The 20,583-nt window shown below is 39.8% G+C and overlaps 1 protein-coding gene across 5 annotated transcripts in view; it reads left to right on the forward strand.

The window, feature by feature from the left end:
- exoc2 (exocyst complex component 2) overlaps window positions 1-20,583 on the forward strand; it is a 321,249-nt gene that overhangs the window by 80,542 nt on the left and 220,124 nt on the right. For all 5 annotated transcript variants that reach the window (XM_043719385.2, XM_043719383.2, XM_087978539.1 and 2 more), the window contains one exon: window positions 11,915-12,028. In XM_043719385.2, the coding sequence (XP_043575320.2) occupies window positions 11,915-12,028 (114 nt within the window). The remainder of the gene's footprint in view (window positions 1-11,914; window positions 12,029-20,583) is intronic.

Here is a 20,583-nt window from a genome sequence, read left to right on the forward strand (position 1 = left end):
TGTATATAGCTTATACCTTGTGAATGGACATGAAATGGGCATGATTTGGCTTAGATAATAGGATTGGTCATTGGAGAAGAATGGAAGGCATGGGTTCAGATGCGTGTGACCCTTGAAATTAGATTTCAAAAGATTTTATAAACCAGACATGATCGTGACTTCTGAGATCTGTAAACCATAAAGCATTGGAGAAGCTTGACCTATTGCAAACGCATTGTGGGGATTGGGAGATGCCAATCACCTTGATGAAGCCTGTCATGTTCGGACTGTCTTCGTCCTGCTACTGGTGCCCTTATTTAATCCCAGTAAAAATTAAAGGAGGTGAAATGGGAATGTTACTAAGACTATACAAGGCACTAGTTAAACCACACCTGGAATGTTGTGAACAGTATTGGATATACTGGCATTGGAAGAAGTCCAGAGATTATTCACTAGGTTGATCCTGAGTATAGAGGGATCCTTTTATTAGGAGAGGTTGAGTAGATTGAGACTACTCATTGGAGTTTAGAAGAATGAAAGGAAACACAGAAGATTCTTAGGATATGTGACAGAATAGATGCAGAGAGGTTGTTTCACCTTGTGGGATAGTCCAGCACCAGACGGTGTAATCTCATTAAGGTGTCACCCAGTTAAGGCAGAGACAATGAGGTATTTCTTCTCTGGGGGCAGTATACCAATGGAATTCTTTACCATGGAAGCTGGGTGAAGTACATTCAAAGCTGAGAGAGATTTTTGTTCAGTAAGAGAATCCATGATTAAGAGGAAAAAAGACAGGCAAATGGAGTTGAGGATTATCAGATCAGTCATGATCACTGTTGTCTCTAAGCCGCTTGGAGGATTTGCACGTGCAGACATATTGACTTCTGGTTTCCAAAGTGACAGTTGTGCACTGAGTCAGAGATCTGCACAGGGGTAGGAAAAATCAGAGGGAAGGTTGGCCATGATCTCATTGAATGGTGGAATAGGCTGAATGGCTCCTTCTCCTCTGACGTCTAATGGGTGAGAATCTCAAATTTGTTCACCCCACAACCACCAATTCTAAATGGCTCTGGAATTATGTTGACTCTGTGAAAATCCTGCATGTTGTTTTTATTCCAGCCACTAGCTCTATTCCCTAGTTGTCATTTTAATTTTACCTTTAATCTTGACTGTTCAAATGCACTGTTTGCTGGCCTGCCATATTCAATACTCCATAATGTCTTTCAAAGCTCTGCGACCTCTTATGCTGTATAAACTCGATGTCTTTTGAAACACCGCTGCCGTGTCCTAACTTGTACCAAATCCTGTTCACACATCATTTCTGTGCTCAACTGTGTACATTGGCTCTATTTGATAGCAGTGCCTTGATTTCAAAGTTCTCAACCTTACTTTCAAGTCTTTCAATAACCTCACCCTCTCCATTTATCTGTAATCTCTTTCAATTCCACAGTCTCTTGCATTTCTCTAGCGTTGACTCCCTGAGGATCTCCAATTTTAATTGCTTCACTGTTGGCAGCTGTAGAATCAGCATCTGTGCTCTAGGTGCTGGAATACTTTCTCCGAAGCTCTCAACCTCAGTGTCTTTTTTTGTCACAAATCAAAACTGATCTTTTTGATCAATGTTTGCTTTAATATTTCCTTGAGTGACTCGTATTTTATCTTAAAATTTTCAAAGTATCTTTAGAATGTTTTATTCTGTTAAAGATGTTATGTAAATACAAGCTATTGGTTCAATTGACTCAATGGTTTATTGTGCCATTAACTCGTTCTGATGTGTTCCTCTGTGTGCAGTAATGAAAAGTAGTCCTTATGAGCACTATTCAGATGTTAAAATTATTTGTGTTTGAAGATAACATGGCAACTTGTCAGATATCAGATTTTTCTCTCAAAGCAAATTGTTTGTCATTGCACCAAAGATCATAGTGTGTTTTCCCTTCTACCTTAGTACTGCATTCCCCTTTACCAGTTAGTGTATTGCCATAATTCTTTGACTAAATTTACAGAAAGTTGCGTGCCAATGAATGCACTTTATAAGTAAAACAAATGACGAATGTTTATGTAATAGTGGTCACACAAAGCCTGTTTCCAGCCAAAAGCAACCATATTCACTCAAGACATTGTCAGTTTCATTACAAATTGTAGTCTATGAACTTCAAAGATCACAGTATAATAATGATTACAGTGAATGCATTTAATGTTAGTGACTCACAGATTCACAATGCTGTGCTACAGTTAGCAATAGCCTAAGAAGTTAGCTTGCTCATTGAACTTTTACTGATATTTCTGGCATTTCATTAGTAAAGTTTTTTTTATTTAAAAGTCAAAATTGGCTTTATATTTTACATGCTGATTCCAACCTTAAATACACATTCATTTTTTGTGAAGCTTGTTCTGTTTGAGGGTTATCTGAAATGCAACCTCAGGCTACTGCTAAACTAATTTGCTACCTTCATTTTCAATATACTGTATTCTTTGCTTTCATCCAGAAAATGTGCCACTTTGGCTGTGTTATTGTTTGTATTATGTATCAATCACTAATTTTGGTTTAAATATATCTTACTAGAATTACAATCCATTGAAAAGTGATTGTCACAGGTACTTTGGCCCAAATGATCTACACTAATCCTCTGAAGAGAAACCCACCCAAACCCATTCCTTGATGCTATTACTCTACATTTACCCTGACTAATACACCTAATCTACACATCCCTGAACACTTTGGGCAATTTAGCATGACCAATCACTTAATTGGCACATTTTTGGACTGTGGGAGGAAACCACGCAGACATGGGGAGAAGGTGCAACCTCCACACAGACATTCGTCAGAGGCTGGAATAGAACGCAGGTCCCTGGCACTGTGAGGCAGCTGTGCTAACCATGGATCCACCGTGCCACCCTGAGAGTTGCCAAGTATACCTTAGACAATGGAGATTGAAACTACTCAGCCATTTGTTTACCAAGCACATGTTGTCCAAATCTCACCCCTGCTGAAGAGTGCAATGGAAGATGCAGGTTATGTAGATGCGTAGGTTGTGGTCTCAGTCAGGTTACTGTATTTGTACCCATTCCTTTCATCCAGAAAATGTGCCACTTTGGCTGTGTTATTGTTTGTATTATGTATCGATCACTAATTTTGGTTTAAATACATCTTACTAGAATTACAATCACTTTTCAATGGATTTAAAATTTTATAATAATTATCCATGATTTGTAACACATGCAGTAAATGTTAACATTTGATAGACTTTCTCTTGTAGCACTAGCTGAAAGTATTTACTGTGACAATTCTAGAGTATGAGTATAATTTTCTGTATTTGCCTTGTGAAAATATAGTGCTGGTTTTGAGTGTCACAGGAGTGGAAGCAGATTGTTCTAACAGCAAGTGTGAAATGCAGTTTCCTTTTAGAGATTGTGTTTTTTTTGCAGAGTATTGGTGTACATTTTGCTGCTATCATATGCCTCAGGTGATCAACAGTGTGTCTATTTAGACCTAATAAGGCTGTTCAGCCTTGCTCAACCAAGATGCAAGACAAAGTCCACCATAGAGTCATAGAGATGTAAAGCACGGAAACAGACCCTTTGGTCCAACTCGTCCATGCCGACCAGATATCCCAACCCAATCTAGTCCTACCTGCCCATATCCCTCCAAACCCTTCCTATTTATATACCCATCCAGATGCTTCACTTTCTCTGGCAGGTCATTTCATAGACATACCACCCTCTGCGTGAAAAGTTGCCCCTTAGGTCTCTTTTATATCTTTCCCCTCTCACCCTAAACCTATGCCCTCTAGTTTTGAACTCCCCCACCCCAGGGAAAATACTTTGTCTATTTACTCTGTCTATGCCCCTAATAATTTTGTAAACCTCTATAAGGTCACCCCTCAGTCTCCGACGCTCCAGGGAAAACAACCCCAGCCTGTTCAGCCGCTCCCTATAGCTCAAATCGTCCAACCCTGGCGACATCCTTGTAAATCTTTGCTGAACAATTTCAAGTTCCACAACATCTTTCTGGTAGGAAGGAGACCAAAATTGAACGCAATATTCCAACAGTGGCCTAACCAATGTCCTGTACAGCCGCAACATGACCTCCCAACCCCTGTACTCAATACTCTTGACCAATAAAGGAAAGCATACCAAACACCACCTTCACTCTCCTTTCTACCTGCAACTCCACTTTCAAGGAGCTATGAACTTGTCTATTGTCTATTGCACGCCAAGGTCTTTTTGTTCAGCAACATTCCCTAGGACATTATCATTAAGTGTATAAGTCCTGCTAAGATTTGCTTTCCCAAAATGCAGCATCTCACATTTATCTAAATTAATCTCCACTCGCAACTTCTCAGCCGATTGGCCCATCTGATCAAGATCCCTTTGTAACACCTCCAATTTTAGTGTCATCTGCAAACTTACTAACTGCACCTCTTATGCTTGCATCCAAATCATTAATGTAAATGACAAAAAGTAAAGGACCCAGAATCGATCCTTGTGGCACTCCACTGGTCACAGGCCTCCAGTCTGAAAAACAACCCTCCATCACCACTCTCTGTCTTCTACCTTTGAGCCAGTTTTGTATCCAAATGGCTAGTTCTCCCTGTATTCCATGCTCATCAGTCTCCCATGGGGAATTTGCTGAACGCCTTACTGAAGTCCATTTGGATCACATCTACTGCTCTGCCCTCATTATTCCTTTTTGTTACTCTTGAAAAAACTCAATCAAGTTTGTGCACATGATTTCCCATGCACAAAACCAAGTTGACTATCCCTAATCAGTCCTTGTCTTTTCAAATACTGTAAATCCTGTCTCTCAGGATTCCCTCCAACAACTTGCCCACCACCGACATCAGACTCACTGGTCTATAGTTCCCTGGCTTGTCCTTACCGCCTTTCTTATACAGTGGCACCACGTTAGCCAACCTCCAGTCTTCTGACATCTCACTTGTGACTGTCGATGATACAAATATCTCAATAAGAGGCCCAGGAATGACTTCCCTACCTTCCCATAGAGTTTTCGGGTACACCTGATCCGGTCCTGGAAATTTATCCACCTTGATTCATTTTGAAGACATCCAGCACTTCCTCCTCTATAACATGGACATTTTTCAAGATGTCACCATCAATTTCCCTACATTCTATATCCTCCATGTCCTTTTCCACAGTAAACACTGATGCAAAATACTCGTTTTGTTTCTCTCCCATTGCCTGCGGCTCCACATACAGGCTGCCAAGCTGCTCTTTCAGGGGCCCTATTCTCTCCCTGGTTCTTTTGTCCATAATGTATTTGTAAAAACCCTTTGGATTCTCCTTAATTCTATTTGCCAAAGCTATCTCATGTCCCCGTTTTGCCTTCCGTTCTCTGTTAAGTGTACTCCTACTGCATTTCTACTCTTCTAAGGATTCCCCCGATCTATCCTGTCTATACCTGACATATGCTTCCTTCTTTTTCTTTACCAAACCCTCAACTTCTTTAATCATCCTGCATTCCCTGGTTTTGTCAGAAAGTTGCTGTCCATTGATAATGCCACATTACTGTTTCAAACCAACGAATACCTTAGGTGGCTCATGGACAGACTCTTATTCCAGTAAGGAGTTTGATTTGACTATTGGCGCTGGGAAGGCAAATGTCATGGTCTAAGATGTTGCCAGACCATCATCTATCATCATTGACAATGCGATGATGATGATGAAGGTTGTTGAAAGCTTCACTGATCACTAATAGTCTGTCACTTGATGCTTACAAATACAGTAACCTGACTGAGACCACAACCTACGCATCTACATAACCTGCATCTTCCATTGCACTCTTCAGCAGGGGTGAGATTTGGACAACATGTGCTTGGTAAACAAATGGCTGAGTAGTTTCAATCTCCATTGTCTAAGGTATACTTGGCAACTCTCAGGGTGGCACGGTGGATCCATGGTTAGCACAGCTGCCTCACAGTGCCAGGGACCTGCGTTCGATTCCAGCCTCTGACGACTGTCTGTGTGGAGGTTGCACCTTCTCCCCATGTCTGCGTGGTTTCCTCCCACAGTCCAAAAATGTGCCAATTAAGTGATTGGCCATGCTAAATTGCCCAAAGTGTTCAGGGATGTGTAGATTAGGTGTATTAGTCAGGGTAAATGTAGAGTAATAGCATCAAGGAATGGGTTTGGGTGGGTTTCTCTTCAGAGGATTAGTGTAGATCATTTGGGCCAAAGGTCCTGTTTCCACAATGTAGGGATTCTAGGATCTCTTGGAAGGACAAGGTCACCAACTTGGATATCTTGGACATACTAATTCTCTGAGTCGACTCTTTGCTAATCTTTTGATGTTCATGGCTCAGCAACCCTCATTGGATGGTAGTTGACCCTATACCCAAAGACTTTCATTAGAAAGATGATCATCTGGGTGGGCATACCTCCACCTGGAAAAGAGATAGAAAAATAATGGATACTGGCAATGACAACTAGGTGACAGCCTCCACGGCCAAGATCTCTGGAAGAAGACTTTTAAAAAGTATTTGAAGAGACATGAAATGAAATTAAATCAATAGTAAGAAACAAAGTAGGGTCAGATGGTGTCGAATCTGTGGGGGTAGACTTGTGGAACTGCAAAGTTAAAAGAAAACCATAGCTGGAGTTATGTACAGGCCTCCAAACAGTAATCAGGAGCTGGGGCGCATGATACACCAGGAGACAGAAAAGATGTGGAGGAAAGACAAAGTTACAGTGATTATGATGGAATTCAATATGTATGTGGACTGGGAAAATCAGGTTGGCAGTGCATTGCAAGAAGAGGAATTTGTGGAATATCTACAAAATGGCTTTTTGGAGCAGCCTCTGGTGGAGCCCACTAGGGAACAGGCAATCCTGGATTCACTGTTGTGCAATGAGGCAGACTTGATAAGGGAGCTTAAGGTGAAGGAAACCTTAGGATGCAGTGATCATAATATGATTGGATTTACTATGCTATTTGAGCGTGAGAAGATAGAATCAGAGGCAATGGTATTATACCTGAATAAAGGCAACTACAGAGGCATGAGGGAGGAGCTGGGTAGAATTGACTGGGAGAGGAACCTTGCAGGAACAACAGTGGCACAGTAATGGCTGGTGTTTCTGGGAGTAATTCAGAAGATAGCAGGAATTCATCCCGTGGAAAAAGAAGCATGGTACAGGCAGGGTGAGGCAACCACGGCTGACTAGGGGAGTCAGGGATAGTGTAAAAGCAAAAGAGAAAGTATATAATATGGCAAAGGGCAGTGGGAAACCAGAGGATTGAGACGTTTACAAGGACCAACCGAGGGCAACAAAAAAAGAAATAAGGAGGGAGAAGATTAAATAGGATTGTAAGCTAACCAGTAATATAAAGCAAGACTATAAGAGTTTCTTTTGATATATAAAGGGCAAAAGAGAGGCAAAGTGGACATTGGCCCGCTGGAGAGAGATTAGTGGGGAACAAGGAATGGCTGAGGATTGGAATAATTACTTTGTGCCAATCTTTATGGTGGAAGACATGAGTATTCTTCCAAAAATTCAAGAGAGCGAGGGGGCAGAGCTGAGTATGATGGCTGTCACCAAGGAGAAGATGTTAGAATGCATGAATGTGGATTAATCACCTAGGCCAGATGGACTACACTCCAGAGTTCTAAGGGAGATAGCTGAAGAGATAGTGGAGGCGTTAGTGGTGAACTTTCAGGAATCGCTAGAATCTGGAAGGGTCCCACAAGATTGGCAAATCACTAACATGACATCCCTGTTTAAAAAGCGATTAAGACAAAAGACGGAAAATTACTGACCGATTAGCCTAACTTCGGCTGTGAGTAAGATCCTGGAATCCATTTTGAAGGATGAGATTTCTGATTACTTGGAAGTGTATGGTAAAATAGACAAAGTCAGCATGGTTCCATCAAGGAGATGTCATGCCTGACAAATCTGCTAGAATTCCTTTGAGGAAGTAATGAGCAGGTTAGACCAAGGAGAGCCAATGGATGTTATCGACCTGGACTTCAAGAAAACCTTGGCAAGGTGCTGAACAGGAAGCTACTGAGTAAGATAAGGACCCAAGGTGTTAGAGGCAAGTTGCTAGCATGGATAAAAGCTTTGCTGTTTGGCAGAAAGCAGGGAGTAGCGTTAAAAGGGTCCTTCTCAGGATGGCAGCTGCTATCAAGTAGTGTTCTGCAAGGCTCAGCGTTGGGACCATAACTTTTCACTTTATACATTAACAATCTAGATGAAGGAACTGAGGGTATTCTGACTAAGTTTGCAAACAATACAAAGATAGGAAGAGGAACAGGCAGCATTGAGGAGGCAGTAAGTGGCAGATGGAGGACAACATGGAAAAGTGTGAGGTCATGTACTTAGTTACAAAGAATAGAGGCATGAACTATTTTCTATATGGGGAGTAAATTCAGAAGGCTGATGTACAGTTTTGGGCCCTTCTCAGGAAGGATGTACTGCTCTGCAGAGTGTTCAGAGCAGGTTCATGAGAATGGTCCCAGGAATGAAAAGCTTAACATTTGAGAACTCTGGGTCTGTACATGATGGAGTTTAGAAGGATGAGAGGAGATCTAATTGAAACATACTGAATGGCCTTGACAGAGTGGATGTTGGGGAGATGTTTTCATTACTAAGTGAGACTAGGGCCCGAGGGCACAGCCTTTGAGTAAAGGGAAGACCTTTTAGAACGCAGATAAGGAGAACAGCCAGAGAGTGGTGAATGTATGGAATTCATTGCCACAGAAGGCTATGGAGACCAGGTCATTTAAGACTGAGAATCAAAGGTTATGAGGAGAAAGCAGAAGAATGGGGTTGAGAAATATATCAGCCATGATTGAATGGCAGAGCAGACTTGATGGGCTAAATGGCCTAATTTCTGCTCCTCTGTCTTACGGTCATATGGACACCAGCAGAAATGAACACTTCAGTTCGTCAAGAAAGGAGTCTATAAAAATAAGCCAGTGAACTTCTAAGCCCATTTGTCTTGCTTTGCAGGAAATACTAACAAACGTGGCCACCACACACAAACCTTTGCCTTATGAGATGGAAGACTGCCAGTGTGAATGCAATGATTATTGCAATGTTCATATAAACCCATTGTTTAGTAATGCAAAATAAGTAAAATCAGCTACATTTTCATTTTGAGATAGCTTCAAGCCGTCATTTAAAAATGTTGCTCCCAAAGAAGGAAGATGTTATTTATTTGTGTTTTTATATGTAAAAATATATTTTATTTCTGACACACAAACTGATCTATCAATGTATGTACTGCTTTAGTTTGAATGTTCTTTGCAGAATGTAGCTTATTCTGTTAGGTCCTCATAAGCACATGCAATTTTACACTGACCAATAATAGAACTGTATATTGTACGCTCTAAAATGGGATTTCAACGTACAAGGTATATCAGGTCCCACCAAGCAAGATCTCCATCTACAACATTTTTGATGAAGGATTTCTGCTTAATCTGTTTATTATTGTATTGTATTGGCAAAACAAATTTGAATACACACTGCCACCTCATGGTAGATACTGTGCAGCATTTCATCTTAACACTTCAATTCAAATCACATCAAAATTACAGCTTGCTTAAGTGACAAGCAAAGTGATATGTTTTTATTGAATTCATTGAAAATTTTACTCTTCAGCCTTTCAGTATTGTTAATTGGATTTTTCAGTCAAATGGTATAATCTTAAAAACAAAAGGACTGGAATAGATTAGTCATGTACCTTTTCCCGTGTGCCATTTAGTGTGAATACTTGTAATATTCAAATCTTGGATGGTTGGATTCATTTCTGGAGAAAATTTAACAGAATGCAGTCAGAGTTAAGAAATTGTTTCATTGGTACTTAATCAATCCCACAATCAAATAACAGTGGGTAATATAATGGAAAAAGTGAACTCGAGTGACTTTATTTGGGATAGTTTCTGGTGCTTGAGTCAAGTTTATCTTTGGGCAATGACATGTTATTAATGCATGCCACTCTAGCCATCATCAATTTTATAAATTCTGCATTTGGATAGCATGTTTTCTTTTTAAGGTTTTGAAAAATCCATTTATATGTCACAAAATTTCTCAGTTGTGGCCTGGGAGATGGCTTTAACAGATCTAGAGTTATCTATGCTGACAGTCAAATTACAAATCAGGCAGCTATGTCAGAGCTGATGTAAACTTCTAAGGACTTAGGGCTCTTTTTCTTAAATTCAAAGCTGAGAAAAATTCTTAAATGATGAAGCATTGTTTTTGGAATATTATTTCCAAACATTATCCTTTTATATATGTTGTATAATTGCCTTTTAGAGAAAGTCCAAATACTGAGATTTGAAACAATATAAATACTTGTGTTTATGTAGCAGTTATGTACATCTTTTATATGCTGTGTTCCAGGAGCTGGTTGCCTTATGTTATGACCCAGTTTTATTCTACTCCTAGCCTTATTATGATTTGTATTAACTTCCTTTTTTTTGTAAGATGCCAGAAACTCTGGTGGATGATAGGCAAATAACATTTCAATGTTTTGTGTTGTTTCTATCAACATTTCAATCTATAAATACACATTCATCCAATTATTGTGGCACAAATAGTGGGAGACCATTACCTAGAAATCAAAGGGTTGCTTTGAGTATTTTCTGCACTTCTGTAAACTGCTGTGTAACAGTACCTCATTGAGAGGCTTGGAATTCACCTGTATAAATGGTTACAAACTTGGATTGTCTAGCCACTAAATACTCAATAAACAAACCAAAGAATATTTGTCTTGTTTACTCAAATCTAAATGAATCTTAGTGCCGAATATTATTGTTGTAACGTAACAAACTAGCAAAAGATTCAGGTACAGGTTATGACCATTTATTGAAGTATGTTTAGAGAGAGCGAGCTTTGGGCAGCCTAAGACTACTCTGAAAAGTCGCAAGGGCTCAGTCCTTACCTGCATCTTAAATCACATATGCATTACTCAGCTCTAATCTTGTCAATTTGCCTTCACATGTTTAACACTGATCCTGGTGTGTCAATTTATTAATTCCTGCAATGCATACATCAGGCGTTGCTTTCATCCATGCATTGTTTCCCATATCTCGTGGATTGATTGCGCAGTCTCGTCTGCCTCTTTTTTTTAATTTGACCACTCTCTGACCTGTTATTTTGCCCTTCATTCCTTATCCTATATAGTATACAGTACATATGCTAATCTTTTGTTTGTGGATAAAGAACAGGAGAGTGGATATGAGGTGTGTTAGACCAGCCATGGTCCTATTGAATGGCAGAGCAGGCTTGATCGATCAGCCTATTCCTGTTTCTTTTCATACGGTTTTATGTTCTCTTTTCTGCCTATCTTTCTTTACTAAAAAGCTTTTCTAACTTAATAATTTCAACCTTTTAGTAAGTAGTGCTGTCAAGAAACCAATCAGTAAGGATGCTTAAGGAGGCATTCCATTGTTGCTCTGACCACACCTCTGCAGAGGTCCAGACTTTTGGCTTGCTAACTATTGAAAGTTATAATGCAAATGCCCATTGCTGTGGTTGAGTAATTTCAATGAGTGTTCAGAACCATTCTTCTACTATGAACAAGAAAATCTGAGCCCATTTTAAAAGTATTATTTAAAGAAACAATTCAGTTTGAAAAGGAAATTAAAGTTGAATATAATTTAAAGTATACTCAGCAAAAAATTGACTTAATTATCTAATTGCATTAATAGATAACTGTGAAATGCTTCTGACATGACAGATTTAGTTGAGAATTCTGACTGAAAATACCAAACCTATTCAAAATCGTTTTTAAAATAATGATTGCAAGGCTTGTTTTGGAGCTGAAGTGACCATAACCCGTTAATTCAAATAGTTGACAAGATGGTTTAAAAACTTGTCACTTTAAGGAATGCTACATTTATAAATTTACTCTATTGTAGGTTTAACAGGCCAGCTGTGAGCTCCTATAAATATTGAATTTTAATTCCTTTTGCAGAGGCAGAATTCTTCAGAAGGACCTGGAAGGACTATTTCAGGGTATGAGTGGTGATTTTACCAGTGAAAAGTTTTCTGCCACCTGGTATCTGATAGAAAATCACTCTGCTACGAGGTTAGTTAAAGGCACCATTGGAATGTGTGTTTTGAATCTCTGATGTCGGAGAAGTCAACTTTTTAAATGTTTATTGAATAAAAAAATTGTAGTTTTCAAAAAAATCTGTGTTTAACTGCTTTTACATATGACTGGTGGGGATGAGGTTACAGCTCCTGGTATACAAGTGAGGTGCTCCCTATGTAACACTGTACTAAGCTTGATGGATTGGTCAAAGCCAACTTTTGGAAAGCTCACCTTTATTTCCTTAAAGACAAATAGCATTGCCCTGACACCAAATAAATGCACCATAGCAGCATGTTTTTGGATCTGCACATAAATAAGTTATAGAAGTGGTCACATAATTACAGGCAACCAGTTTCTAAAATGTACTTTCAGTTGCTGAAAAAACTGGCCACAATATATTTTAAAATGGAGGTTATACAGCAGCATATTGTGAGGTGGTTGGAATAATAGTACGGTCTTACTTTAAGTTTTAAAAATGTTTACTAGAAATTTTTAATGCTTAATATTGTAAAATGAACTGAAGAAATAGATGGAGCCAGTGGATGGTTGCATCAAATAAGTTCAACAATTGTTTGATGTAGGAACATTCTGCAATATTTTATTTTTTAAAAAGTATATGTGCAAAGGCTTTGAGGTACACACAAATGAAATTCTTTCTTAAAAATAAAAACCTGCTTAGCTGTTATCAGGGGCAGTGGAATCATTTATCATAATAGAAATAGTCATATTGTGTGTTGCACATTTATCAACATGATGTTTAGAAGTTGAATAACAAAAAATATATCACAACTGCAAAACCAAAGGAAGTTAAGTTGTTTTATTTACCAAAGAAAAGGAACAAAATATAAATAGAAAATTAAAGTTTGACGCAATACATGAGCAAACCGTTTTTCTTCTGTTAAAAATCACAACACCGAGTTATAGTCCAACAGGTTTATTTGAAAGCACTAGTTTTCGGAGCGCTGCTCCTTCATCAGGTGGTTGTGGAGTATAAGATCGTAAGACGGAATTTATAGCAAAAGCTTATAGTGTGAGGTAACTGAAATTACATATGGAAAAAGACCTGGATTGTTTAAGTGTCTCATCTTTTGGAGTAACCATGTTGGTTTCAGCTCTTTCATATGTAAATCCCAGAACTTTGTTTTAAAGTTACATTCCCAAGTGAACTTTAACAATAGGTGCCATGTCGGCCCAGATAATGGATTGAAGGTGTGAGGTACCCTGTGTGAGGCCGACTGTGCCGCAATGGTCAGACGGATTCTAATCTGAAAAAGGGATTTACAGAATCCTACATGGATTCATGCAGTTTTTGAGCAAAATAAATGTAATTTGGCAAGTACAAATTCACCCCACAAACCTAGATGTAAGTGTGAGTATAAAGGGGTACAAGTGTATGAGAGGGTGCATGTGTATGTGTGAGCGTATGAGAGAGAGCTTTGTGTGAGAGAGAGGGTCTGCGTGAGTGTATGGGTTTGTAGGAGTGTGTGTGTGTGTAGTGCAGTGGGGTCACCTGTAGTGTGACATGAACCCAAGGTCCTCATTGAGGCCATCCCCATGGGTACCATACTTGGCTATCAGTCTCTGCTCAGTCACTTTGTGTTGTTGCCTGTCCCAATGTCCACCTTGGAAGACGGTCACCCAAAGATCCGAGGTCGAGTGTCCTGGATCAGTGAAGTGTTCTCCGACTGGGAGGGAACACTCCTGTCTATTGATTGTTGTGCAGTGTCCATTCATCTGTTGCCAAAACCTCTGCTTGGACGCGCCAATATACCATGTCTCAGGGCATCCTCACCTGCAGTATGAGATAGACAATGTTGGCTGAGTCACATGAGTACCTCCTGCGTACATGCTGGGTGGTATCCTTGTCGACAATGACACACCTTGCAGCGTCTGTCGTGGCAAGGTTGTATGGTGATGTCCTGAAAGTCAGACAGTTTGCTGCGAACAATGATCTGTTTGATGTTTCGTGGTTATTTAAAAACGAGAAGTGGAGGTGTGGAGAAGGTCTTGGCGAGGTGCTCATCCTCATTGATAATATGTTGCAGGCTGTGAAGGACATGGCGTAGTTTTTCAGCTCCTGAGAAGTACTGGACAACGAAGGGTACCCTGTCGGTTGCAGCTCGTGTGTCTTCTGAGGAGGTTATTACGGTTTCTCGCTGTGGCACATTGGAACTGGCGGTTAATGAGTTGACATCGTACCCGATTCCTATGAGGGCATCTTTGAATACTGCCAAGTGCCTTTCACGTTCCTCCTCATCTGAACAGATCCTGTTAATGCACAGGGCTCGTCCATAGGGGATGGCTGTTTTAATATGAAGAATGGAAGCTGGAGAAGGGTAGCATTGTGATGTTATCCATAGGCTTGCGGTAGAGTGTGGTGCTCCATTCTTGATGGAGATGCATGTGTCCACGAATGAGACCGGTACTAGAGAGTACTTCCATGGTGAGTTTGATGGAGGGATGAAACTCGTTGATATGACTGTGTAGTTGTTTGTCCAGAGGAAGAAAATGTCATCAGTCTACCTGGTGTGTAATGTTGGTTGGAGATCCTGCATAGAGAAGAAGTCTTGTTAAAACTTCTGCATGAAAACATTGGCATATTGGGGTGCACATTCATGCAGAAGTTTGAACAAGCCTTATTTTTTAAGCAGGACTTCCTACACTATACACAAGGTATATTGACGATATTTTCTTCCTCTGGACCCATGGTGAGGAATCACTGAAACAACTACACAGTGATGTCAACGAGTTTCATCCCTCCATCAAGCTCGTCATGGAAGTACTCTTATTATCTGTCTCATTCTTGGACACATGCATCTCCATCAAGGATGGGCACCTCAGCACTTCACTCTACCACAAATCTATGGATAACCTCACAATACTACACTTCTCCAGCTTCCATTCTTCATATTAAAACAGCCATCCCCTATGGACGAGCCCTGTGCATTAACAGGATCTGTTCAGATGAGGAGGAACGTGATAGGCACTTGGCAGTATTCAAAGATGCCCTCATATGAATAGGGTACGATGTCAACTCATTGACTGCCAGTTCCAATGTGCCACAGCAAGAAACCGTAATAACCTCCTCAGAAGACACACGAGCTGCAACCGACAGGGTACCCTTCATTGTCCAGTAATTCTCAGGAGCTGAAAAACTACACCATGTCCTTCACAGCCTGCAACATATTATCAGTGAGGATGAGCACCTCGCCAAGACCTTCTCCACACCTCCACTTCTCGTTTTTAAATAACCACGAAACATCAAACAGATCATTGTTCGCAGCAAACTGTCTGGCTTTCATGACAACACCATACAACCTTGCCACGACAGACGCTGCAAGGTGTGTCAGTGTCGACAAGGATACCATGACACGTGGGGATACTACCCAGCATGTACGCAGCAGGTACTCATGTGATTCGGCCAATGTTGTCTATCTCATACGCTGCAGGCAAGGATGTCCTGAGGCATGGTACATTGGCGCGACCAAGCAGAGGCTATGGCAACAGGTGAATGGACACCGCACAACAATCAACAGACAGGAGTGTTCCCCAGTCAGAGAACACTTCAGTGGTCCAGGATATTCGACCTCTGATCTTTGGGTGATTGTCTTCCAAGGCGGACTATGGGACAGGCAACAATGCAAAATGGCCGAGCAGGGGCTGATAGACAAGTTTGGTACCCGTGGGGCTGGCCTCAATGAGGACCTTGGGTTCACGTCACACTACAGGTGACCCCACTGCGTCTCTCTGTCTCTCTCTGTCTCTGTCTCTCTCTCTCTCTCTCACTTTGTCTCTCTCTCTCTCTCACTTTGTCTCTCTCTGTGTCTCTCTTTGTCTCTCTCTCTCTGTCTTTCCAAACAAAAGGCAGGCAGACACACACATATATAAATTTATGGGGTGAATTTGTACTAGTAGAATTGTATTTTATTTTGCTCAAAAACTACATAAATCCATGTAAGATTCTGTAAATCCCCTTTTTAGAAATAGAATCAGTCTGAACATTGAGGCACCAACAGCCTGGCACACCTTCAGTGCATTATCTGGGCCTACACAGCATCTATTGTTGAAGTTCACTTGAGAATGTCACTTTTAAAAAAGGTTCTGGGATTTACATATGAAAAACCTGAAACCAACATGGCCATTCTAAAAGATGAGAGACTTAACAAACAATCCAGGTCTTTTTTAAAATATAATTTCAGTTGCAACACAATGTGAACTTTTGCTATAAATTCTGTGTCTTATGATCTTGTACTCCACAACCACCTGATGAAGGAGCAGTGCTCTGAAAGCCAGTGCTTCCAAACAAACTGTTGGACTATAACCTGGTGCTGAGAGATTTTTAACTTTATATCCTTCTGTACAAAACCGTCAGCTCCAAATCATTTTCCCCTGAAAATTCTGACAGGTCACTATGTGAACATCATCTGTCATATCTCAATCTGTGTATTTCGTCCAGTTTCTTTGAAAATAATCAAACTCCTTTCTGTTTTAGCGAGTTTTGAGACGATTTGTTGTTCAGGTTGAGATTTTGGATGTAGGTTTGCTCGATGAACTGGAAGGTTCATTTTCAAACATTTCATCACCATACTAGGTAACCTCTTCAGTGGGCCTCTGGACGAAGCACTGCTGATGTTTCCTCCTTTCTTTTATATGTTTGTGTTTCTTTGGGTTGGTGAAGTCATTTCCGGTGGGGATGTCGTTTCCTATGGTGATGTCATTTCCTGTTCTTTTTCTCAGGGGGTGGTAAATGGGCTCCAAGTCAGTGTGTTTGTTGATAGAGTTCCAGATGGAATGCCCCGCTTCTAGGAATTCTCGTGCATGTCTCTGTTTGGCTTGTCCTAGGATGGATGTGTTGTCCTAGTCGAAGTGGTGTCCTTCCTTATCTTTATGTAAGGATACTAGTAAGAGAGGGTCATGTCGTTTTGTGGTTAGTTGATGTTCATGTATCCTGGTGGCTAGCTTTCTGCCTGTTTGTCCAGTGTAGTATTTGTCACAGTTCTTTCACGGTATTTTGTAAATGACATTAATTTTACTTGTTTGTATAGGGTCTTTCAAGTTCATTAGTTGCTGTTTTAGTGTGTTGGTGGGTTTGTGGGCTACCATGATGCCAAGGGGTCTGAGCAGTCTGGCAGTCATTTCTCAGATGTCTTTGATTTAGGGCAGAGTGGCTAGAGTTTCTGGATGTGTTTTGTCAGCTTGTTTGAGTTTGTTGCTGAGAAATTGTGTTCATTGTCATTGATAAAGAACAGGAAATGGCATCACCATAGGAAATGACATCACCACAGGAAATGACATCAGCAACCCAAAGAAACCCAAACATATACATAGAAAGCAGGAAACATCAGTGCTTCGTCCAGAGACTCAATGAAGATGTTATCTAGATTGGTGACGAAACATCTGAAAATGAACCTTCCAGTTCAGCAAGCAAACTGACATCCTTTCTGTTTTGTACCTGATTGCAGATCACATGCAAATTTAATAAAATTGCTGTGATGTCTTGTTCCATGTCTTATAAATCTTGTAAATAGCTGGGTTTCCAAAGTAGAATTCAGGGAACTGAACACTTTCCATTTACTGTTGCCTTTGCTTCTTCAATTGCCAGCCCAGCTATACAAGCTGGCAACTATTGGCAACCTCTAGGACTCCGAACTAACCTAACATGCCTTTTTGACAATCCATATAAATTATATTTGCTGGATTATCTTGTCCACCAGTTTATGGATCAGTGGTGCTGGAAGAACATAGCAATTCAGGCAGCATCCGACGAGCAGCAAAATCGACGTTTCGGGCAAAAGCCCTTCATCAGGAATAAAGGCAGAGAGCCTGAAGCGTGGAGAGATAACACTTCAGGCTCTCTGCCTTTATTCCTGATGAAGGGCTTTTGCCCGAAACGTCAATTTTGCTGCTCGTCGGATGCTGCCTGAATTGCTGTGTTCTTCCAGCACCACTGATCCAGAATCTGGTTTCCAGCATCTGCAGTCATTGTTTTTACCTTGTCTACCAGTTTAGTTGTACCTTCCCAGAATTACATTTGGTTTGTGAATTTGAAACATTCATAGGATGTGGGCATCGCTGGCCAGGCCAGCATTTATTACCCATCCTAATTCCTGTTGAGAAGTTGGCAGTGAGCTGCCTTCTTGAAATGCTATAATCCATGCAGTGTATGTAATGGAAGTCATCTTGGGTATACCTCCACCCAGTGGATTACAATGGTTCAAGAAGACAGTTCACCACAACTGTGTCAAGGGCAAATGTACCCACTTTCCATCAATGAATCAAAAAATATATTCTCTCTACTAAACTGCCCCCCCCCACAATGCATTTGGTACTTGAATACTGTCAGGTATTTTTCCTGCTATTTTGTTCCTGGAATTATAGAAACTGTGTCCAAGATTCTTTAAACTGCATTTCTTACACTCTAATTCTTTTATATTTAGAAAGATGTAAAAAGTAATTATTCACTTACATATAATTTTCTCATTGTGGGATATTGAATTCACTTCCTATTGCTGTGTATAAAGCTGGACTGAAAATTGTGTTTTTAAAAATATTATTTTGTTTAAAAAAAATGCTTTAGTCCTCAAAGGATTAATTAACCAATTTTGACTTGACTTAACTTGAATATTTCAGTTGTTTGTGAAATAAGAAATTCATGCTTTTGTACCATGGGAGGCTTACTTAATAAATGAAAAACAAAGTATATTTTTAATTCTTGCTATTTTTAAAATCTGCAATTGTTTGTGAGTAACCAATAACCAGTTGTATTGTAATTTTGTCCAAGCACCCTGCTCCATGGATGAGCAACTCAAATTCCTTACTTGACCCTTGGCTTTTCCTTGTGCACTTGTTAACATAATACAGTAGCGATGATAACCATCCACTTTTGTCCTGGACATACCAGTTTTGTTGCCCAGTGGTCCTATTACAGAGCAATGAATTTAGAATAACTATTTTGTTTGTCCCTTCATGCTGTCCTAACCATAATGTTCTTCTGATTCCTAACTTGGGGATTTATTTCAGCAGGTCAGTAGGACCACCTGCAGACTTCCAAATTTCACCTTTTTTTTCATATGCACATTTCCAGACAAATGCATTATATTGTGTTACCTATTATGGAAACTGTATTCCATTGGTGCTACCTGCAAGCTAAATCGCATTGCACATGCATGGAGCCTTTCTATGATGTATTGATTACAGGGACAAACATTTGTCGGCTAACACTCAGTGAAATCTTCCTGACTGAGGAATAAAATGGATGTCTTTATAATGGAATTCTTTGTCTCTTACCTAATCGTATATGATTAATCAATCTTATTACAGAAGCCATCTTTTCATTGTCTTAAATAATTTTGTGGATTTAAAGATTTAGCAATGGTTTAAATTTTCATTTTCATACAAAAGTAAAGGCCGGTTATTCTTGTTGGCAGCCAAAATTAGGTGGTGCAACATTTTGTCTTACTCCTGAGGAAGTGCTTATTGTCTGAAATATCAACTTCCCTTTTAGAAACTGTCCTGAAGATTCAAATTCTCAAGTTCTTGAGGTCATGGAGCCATAATTCCAAATCCATGGAAAAAAATATCAAACCGAATAATGCTGACTACTCTGAAAATCTTGTGTAATTGGGAATGAGGTTTGCAAGCAGTGGGAAAAAAAAATCATAGGTTGAACCACAACTTTTTAAAAGCTGTACTTTATCATTCCCTGTACCTGGGTTAAGTAAACTTTGAGAATTCTGCTATTTTGGTTAACTTTTGTCTGTTTTCTCCACTAAAGGAAATTGATTTGTGCTTAAAATTACTTTCCTGCCTGAAACTTGTAGCAAGTATAAACATAACATTCCACAGTCTAAATTTAAAACGCAGGTAACAGGAAGTGGAAGTCCAGTCTTAGCTCTAACCACCTATAAAACAACAAAATATAGGACAAGCAACTTAAAAATGCCATAACTTTATTGTAAAAGCATTAAATGATATTTACTTGAAAGCACCAATTTTGCTTCCTCTTGGTCAATTGACTAAAGAATAGTAGCCAACAATAGTGAATAAAAGATGCGTGATTCAATCAGAAAACCAGAAACAGTTGTGTACCGTTTTGATTCTTTGAGGTTGGGGAAGTTTGTGAATGAGATAAACAATTTGGAACAGACTTTTACTGAAGCAATATCCTGTCTTAAGAGTTTTGTCACAACAGAAATGGAGAAGGTGATCATGTCTTGAGAATCTTCAGGTGATTAGCATGAAATTAAAACCAGAATTAACTGTTCGCCTCAGTCCTGCCATCTCTGTACAGATCCAGAGTATCATTGCTTTCTTAAAAATGCCAGAAATCCAACAGTAGTTTTGAATCATTATGAATCCTCTAAGAAGTTTTGCCAAAATTGTATTTGATGGTACCAAACTTGGAATATTGTGTTTTGGTTTCCATGTTTTTGGCAGAACAGCAAACGTTTGCGAAATTAGCCCGTGGGTTGGGAGGTTAACTAAATTGGGCCTATACACTCTGGAGTTTAGAAGAATGAGAGATGATCTGATGGAAAATTAAAAAATGA

Source organism: Chiloscyllium plagiosum, unplaced genomic scaffold, assembly GCF_037043375.1.
Source record: "Chiloscyllium plagiosum isolate Xiang-an unplaced genomic scaffold, Cpla_swu_hap1 HiC_scaffold_34, whole genome shotgun sequence".
In the NCBI taxonomy this organism is placed as follows: domain Eukaryota; kingdom Metazoa; phylum Chordata; class Chondrichthyes; order Orectolobiformes; family Hemiscylliidae; genus Chiloscyllium; species Chiloscyllium plagiosum.